The sequence below is a fragment of the Azolla caroliniana genome, unplaced genomic scaffold (assembly GCF_043228905.1).
Source record: "Azolla caroliniana isolate FFs.n. ecotype wild unplaced genomic scaffold, voAzoCaro1.0.p SCAF_3, whole genome shotgun sequence".
Classification (NCBI taxonomy): Eukaryota; Viridiplantae; Streptophyta; class Polypodiopsida; order Salviniales; family Salviniaceae; genus Azolla; species Azolla caroliniana.
Window position 1 is genome coordinate 16,661,701 of NW_028230438.1, and position 6,860 is coordinate 16,668,560.

Sequence of the window (6,860 nt, forward strand, 5' to 3'; positions counted from 1 at the left end):
TTTGAATCTTGCCCTATGGATGTAACAATGTTTTAACATTTTTCTCCTTTTTCATCATACTTATTTAATCTGATATTTCATACGATTTCACGTAGTGTATGAAGTAAACCGCGACCAGTTTCACCTTTTACTCCATGGTCTTATACTTCGTGCAGACCATCACATCTTCTTTTTGGAGCACATTCGGCCCCATTTCCGCATTGATCTTGTATGCTTCAACTGATTCCACCAGAACTATCCAGATTCCTTGCTCATTTGTACCCTCCATCTCTTCGAGCTTTTGTAGCATGCTCCCAAATAACACTTCCTCAACTACCCCCATCATTTCTTCATTTTCTTTTATGATTGATGCAAACTTTAGCTCATCCTGTATCTTCTGGAGTTCTTTCTTCACAGAATGTGAGACCTCATCTTGCAAGAAGAAATTTTGGTCAATCTCCACATCTCCGATCTTCACCGTCACATCCGATCAAACCGCAAATAGATCTTTTGAGGCTTTTGTGGCTACCCGGATTTTCCATCCATGACTCGTGTTTATAGGCCACTTCCCCTTCCAGTAGAATTCCTTGTACATCACATTGATCTCTGATTTGTGGTCAATCATTGCAACTATAGGCTCTTTGAGGCTTCCAATCCTGACCAAAGTCTTTGTAGTTGCTTGTGCCTAGTGTGGCTTTATGTAGTGGGTGATCGGAATTTCATCCTTCGCTTCCGTGTTGTTCATTAGAATGGTACTCGCATTTACCCTTCGAGCATTTGACTCTTCCGTAGCTTTGCGATTCCGAGAAATTCTCAGAGGGAAAAGTCCACCTGACTATCAACGATTCTCTCCTCGAACACCTTCTTTATGTCCATCCATTGCTCAATGTCCGAGGCGAGTTTGAATGTAGGAATTGTCTTCCCTTTCCCTTCTCTCCAAAGTTCTAGTGTTCCGGATTCCTTGATGGTCCAGCCGCATTAGCCGTGCATCGTTGCTTCTCATCTACATACACCTCATGTAGTTAACATAAGGCATATACACTATTGTTATCTATGGGGCACTCCCATCCCGTAACTTCCCGAAGTTCATCTGTGGTGCTCTGGATTTCATTAGAGTTAGTTTTCTCCAAGATTTCTAGCACTTTTGGCCAGAAGGTTGCATTTGCTTCGTATGAGCCACCTACCTGTATTCGCGTGTTTGCCGCATATATGCTTCTCACTGTCATCTCCTCCTCTAACACCTTCTTCATACCACCTTTTTGGAAGTTCAGTTGGAGTGGCTTTCGGGAATCCATAGAATGGATTTGGTTACCTTCATAGTAGATGAGATCCTGCCGTAACGCCTCGTGTTCATCACAATCCTTGCGGTCATGTTCGGTGCTATCACACCATATACATCAATGGTCCATATACTTAGAACTCACAACCCGGTGTCGTGAAGAAAACTGGCCATGGGAGGAATCGGGAGTCCAAATGCGTGAACCAATGCTACACGGATCAACATTTAATTGATTAACTTTGTACATAGTTAGGGATAGGTCGGTGTGATGTAGGCGGATTAAATTGAATAGGTTAGCAAATCAATGCGTATCTCTGTCCGAAGGGACAAAGAATAAAGATGATGTAACTGGATGTGACAACTCTCCCTCGCCCGCCTATAAAAGGTGCGAGAGAAAGACTAAAAGGTATCGCGTTTTGGGGAGGAGGAAGTGTTGTCGGACTGGGAAACGAGCACCGACCTCTATTTTTCTTGTATCAATCCATGTTGTAGTCTCTATTTGGTGGTAATCGATTCTTCCTAAGTGTAATCTCTGTCTATCTTTGGTGTGTTGTCGAGTCCCTGTCTGAACTGGCAAGTGTTGTGCTTGCCGGTACCTGGCGTCCACCGTTCTTTCTCTTTCCTTCCTCTTTTTCCTTCTATCTTCGCACACTCCTCGGTCCAGGTCCCCCGTGGTCCCGCCTTAGTTTCCTACCCGCACGCGCGACAACACGACATTAATTTGGTGAACCCAACGTAAATCAAGGTGGCAGAGGAGTTGGAAGATGAGAGGATCCGAACTCGTCGATCCGAACTCGTCGAAGCCATTGCGGTAGCCATCGACCGGCTAGTGAGCACTCGTGAGGGTACGAGTACCCTCGATAGGGCCATCAAGTCTATTGTCGGCATGATAGGCCAGTTCGGGGGGGAGAACGCAACAAGTTATTTGGAGGCCTATCGAGCCAAGATGATAATGAGGTACATCCTGGGGGACAGACGACTGTCCGGATTCCCTCGGGTAGTGACACTGGGCATCCACGCGGAGGTGCAAGTATAGCCGAACAACTTGTCGGCTACACATATGTCGATTAGGCCAAAAGTGCAGGTGATCGTCGATCAACATTGGATATGCATTCTTCTTAGGGAGTGCAATGGTCTCCTGGTGCAAAAAGAAGCAGCAGGTAGTGGCACTGTCGAGCATGACACCGAGTATAAAGGAGAGGCAATCACAATGTGAGACGTTGTATGGCTTAAGCGATTATTGAAGGATCTGCGGATGGAGGTTGTCAATCGGGCAGTGATCTACTGCGACAACCTCAACAATATCCAACTTGCTAAGAACCCCTTCTTCCACATTCAGACAAAGCACCTTGAAGTGCATTACCACTTCGTGCTCGAGCATGTCCTCTCTCGTGAAGTGGAACTACAATATGTTTCGACTGATCAACAGGTGGCCAATATCTTCATCAAACCTCTCGGACTTAACAACTTGCGGCAATTCACTGTTATGCTTGGTCTACAACGCCTCAACTTGCCAAACATGAGGAGGAGAGTGATAATCAAAGGACTCGGAGTCAAGGGGAGATTCATGGGGAAACTCGATGAGACAGTCAAATCGGCTAAGGAAGCCGAATTGGACAAGAGAACGACTCGAAGAAAAATTCGCTAAGACAAGACTAGCTAACTGTAGGGGGAGCAGTATGAGCGAGCCAGAGCCAGTCGAACACAGGGGGAAAACCGATAAGAAGAAACCCGAGAAGCCTTGGGCTTAGATAGGCAATAACCGGACTGAAGACGAATTGGAGACAACCGATTCGGTTAACAGTGGAGATGAATCGAAGACAGCTAATTCGGTCGTAAGGAGTGATTCAGACGAGCTAAATCATATGAAGGCCAATTAGATAAGGTAGCAATTCAAGCCAGCGTCGATACGGAGGAGCCGATGGGTCAAGGGCCGCCAATTTCGTAGAGGCAAGGAGAAGTCCGTCGAGGACCTTGGAAGTAGACACGCTGACCGAGCAGGTCAAGGACCATGGGACTGGACGGGTCATGGAGCGCGAGCTAGAAGGCAACCAACCAGCAGAAGCCGAAGAGAAGTACCAACTAGAGTAGAGAAACTAGTAGGACCTTAAGTTGAGCTTGAGGGGGAATGTTGAGAGACAAGCTCAACATTAGCTGAATCGGCTAAAGAAGTTGATAACCGAGTTGGCTGAGGAGGATTGGTTGTAGAAGTTGAATACCAGAGCGGCCGAATAAGCCGGTAGGTCGTTTTGGCCTATACTCCTATTAATAGGAATAGGAATATTTAAATAGGGAGTTCATGTGAAATGCTCTTTATTAGCATTCAAGTACGTGTCAGTACTTGTGTCAACTTGCCCTTAGGGCTTGTATAAAAAGTGTTCACTAAGCATAGTTGCATGTAGAAAGTGTTATTTTGTTATAGAAGTTTTGGTTGTCTACTCAACTCGCTCTCTCTCTCTCTACATTCTCTGTGTATTCCTAATTGTCAGCAGGTGTCCGACAGAGCCGGTTATGTCTGATTGTATTAGCTTCTACACGCTATTCTTTTTCAAAACATTAGGCATATCATTGATCATACATGATAATATACGAAAAATAATAATAGTAACATTGATCATACATAATAATAAGAAGAAAAATAATAATAGTAAGTAGAGATGAGCACCACCATGAGGACTATATCTGGACTGAACTGAACTACTAAATCTGGAAGACTCTTTTTCTTCTTTCTTTCTTTGATGAAACTATTACTAATTGTTGGTCATCTTTGTTGTTGCTGCTATAGATGTTGCGATGGGCGTCGACAGTCCTAAGATGGAGCTAGAATTTATATACTCAAGTATCTCTACTTGAACGTAGAATTTATATACTCGTGGATCTCTATTTGGACCTAGGCATTCTGCGCGATAAACACAATTACTATTTTACAAAAGTAGGAAGAAACACAAACACTATAGATCTACTTTACATTCAAACATATAACACAATTACTATTTTACAAAATTAGGAAGAAACACAAGACCATATATCTACTTTTTTTACATTCAAACACTGTAGCTTGGGTTCAAAGTTCAAACCACAATTTTACTCACATCTCTATTAGTCCATACATATCCTCTGCTAGCACTACATCTTGGGTTCAAACCCTAGTTTTCTCACATCTCTATTACTCCATACATATGCTCTAAACTTTAAGAGATGCCACAATGGAATGTGGTTTAACCAATCTATCTATCTCTCTCTCTCTCTCTCTTATTTTATTGTAATTAGCTTACCCTAGTGGTAAATCATTATACACTACTAGCACTAGATCTTGGGTTCGAAACCCAATTTTCTCACCTCTCTATTACATACTCCATAGATAACTCTTATTTCACTAGATGCCACTGTGGAATGTAGGAGTTGAACCCATGACCTCCTCTATCTCCATGGGGCAACCTTATCTATATGGGCATCTCTCTCTCTCTCTCTCTCTCTCTCTATGTGTGTGTGTGTGTGTGTGTTTCTCTCTCTTTTGTGATCACAAAAATAATAGTAAGTACTTACTATTGCTAACTAGAGAAGAGCACTCTCTCTTTTGTGATCACAAAAATAATAGTAAGTACTTACTATTGCTAACTAGAGAAGAGCACCACCAGGAGGAATAATAGAGTAACTAGAGAAGAGCGCCACCAGGAGGAATAATAGAGTCACCACCAAGAGGAATAATGGAGTAAGTAGTAGGTGTGAGAGAAAGGCTATAGAAATGGAAGAGCTACTTACTATATGGAAGACTCTTTGTTTTTTTTATTATTACCATTAATTAAACTATGACTAGCTGTGGGTCATCTCTGCTGCTGCTGCTGCTGCAGAGACTGCGACGGGCGTCGACAGTCCTGAGATCGGGGAGATGGAGGTCGCACCATTGCAGCAGCTTGTGAGGCTTGAGGAGGTGGTGGTAAGGGGAGGCGGCGTGAGGGTTGTGTATGAAGAGCTGCGCTCGAGGGATGAACAGGCGGTGGGGCTGCAGATCTAGCCCCAGCTTCCTCTGAATGCTCTTCCCTATCGATGGCGGCGCCGCCACCGCTTCCCGCAGCCTGGCCGGCAGAGAGTGCTCCGCTTCGTAGAATCCGATGTACGCAGAAGACACAGGATCCTGGGAGTTTACGTACAGCCTGGGCCGCCATGCCCTCCCTTCTCCTTCTCCCTGCTCCAACTTCAAACTCAACCTCTTCCTCTCTTTCTCCTCCTCCTCCTCCTCCTCCGCCGTAGCCGCCGCCGCCGGCGGGTGTGGTGGATTGAAGAGATGTGCCTCTATCGGCTTCCCCTTCTCCGCCATGGCCCGCCCTACCATCAACGCCAGCGCCGCCCCTTTGGAGTGCCCCGCCACACACACCCTCTCCCATCCCACCTCTTCCACCGCCCTCTCCACCGCCTCCAGCGCCACCGGGAGCCATGGATCTGACTCCAACCTCCCCACATACATCCTCAGTTCCGCCTTCAGATCCGCCTTCCGCATCATCGTGCCCCGGAACGCGATCACCACCGCCGGCGCCCCGTTGGCCACATAGGCTAGCCTGCTCCTGTACACCGCCCCGAACACCGCACTGCTGCGGGTCTCGGGCGGGTCGGACAGCTCCTTAACCAGCTCATACTGGAAATGTGTCCACCATATGGAAGTCCCCGCGGTGTCCGCGTGAGACCGGAAGAGCTTCCGGATGCCGTGCTTTCGGTCCTTCTCGACCCTGTACACACCTGTCACCAAGCACGCGATGGCCGCTCGACGGTGAGGTTTTTCTGGATCCCTAATCGTCAATAATCAACAACAACATGTATGAGGCAGAGAGTGGTTAACACTAAAATCACAATCCATTGAATTACGTAATTTTGAGCAAAGAATGTATACATGTATAGTTAATCACCAACTGACCACATCTGGGGGTTGCTATAATCAGTGGTTGAGATGCCCTTGAGCTTGTCAAAGCCTTTCCTACCCTTCCCCATGAGCCAGGTTTTGAGGAGGAGCCGAAACACACTTGGGCACCAGAAACCCGGAGATGAACCTACAATTTGATGATTGGAATCCTGCGTGTTATGTGTAAGCCTTGCTTGGACGCCCTTTAATGACTCCTGGTCAGATCTTGACAGTACACTCCAAAATAGGATTGCTAATGTGGACGATCGCAGATCAGATCTTAAGCTTTGGTAAATAAGCCCATCATTTTTCATTACATATATGGAAAGTCTAGAAAAGTGGAATCTATTTACATGATTATTGTATAGTATAGAGAGACTGGAATTAATAATTGTAATGCATGTGAAAAAGAAATTGATGAACAGACTATTGTCTACCATTCGTTCATAGTTTTGGAGGTCAGGATTCCATCCTTAATGAAAGTCCACATTTTCAACAATTGTTATAAGATGTGGGGTAGCTTCTATCGGAGATATATATACATATGTTATATATATATATATATATACATATATATGCAGACATAGAGGCAGAATATCACAATCCTCTCCTCCCTTTTGTGTATATGCATGGGGGTAATATGTGTCATACCGACCAGATCAAAACTTTTAGCTTCACTTTTATGCATAGAGAATGCCAAGCACAGTG

The 6,860-nt window shown here is 45.2% G+C and overlaps 1 protein-coding gene across 3 annotated transcripts; it reads right to left on the reverse strand.

Annotated features, from left to right (window-relative positions):
* Positions 1-4,322: 4,322 nt before the first annotated feature.
* Positions 4,323-6,467, reverse strand: LOC147866336 (GDSL esterase/lipase At4g10955-like). 3 transcript variants are annotated; one of them, XR_015529479.1, is made up of 3 exons: positions 6,144-6,467; positions 4,894-6,042; positions 4,323-4,830 (listed from the first exon to the last, which is right to left on the reverse strand). XR_015529479.1 is itself a non-coding variant. In XM_087316702.1 (2 exons), exons 1-2 carry the CDS (start codon positions 6,239-6,241, stop codon positions 5,061-5,063), a joined length of 1,056 nt encoding a protein of 351 aa, XP_087172828.1. In that variant the 5' UTR covers positions 6,242-6,463; the 3' UTR covers positions 4,852-5,060. The 3 variants fall into 3 exon arrangements, 1 of the variants encoding a protein (XP_087172828.1); XR_015529478.1 differs by having other exon boundaries at positions 4,325-4,830; positions 6,168-6,463; XM_087316702.1 differs by lacking the exon at positions 4,323-4,830 and having other exon boundaries at positions 4,852-6,042; positions 6,168-6,463.
* Between the last annotated feature and the right edge of the window lie 393 nt (positions 6,468-6,860).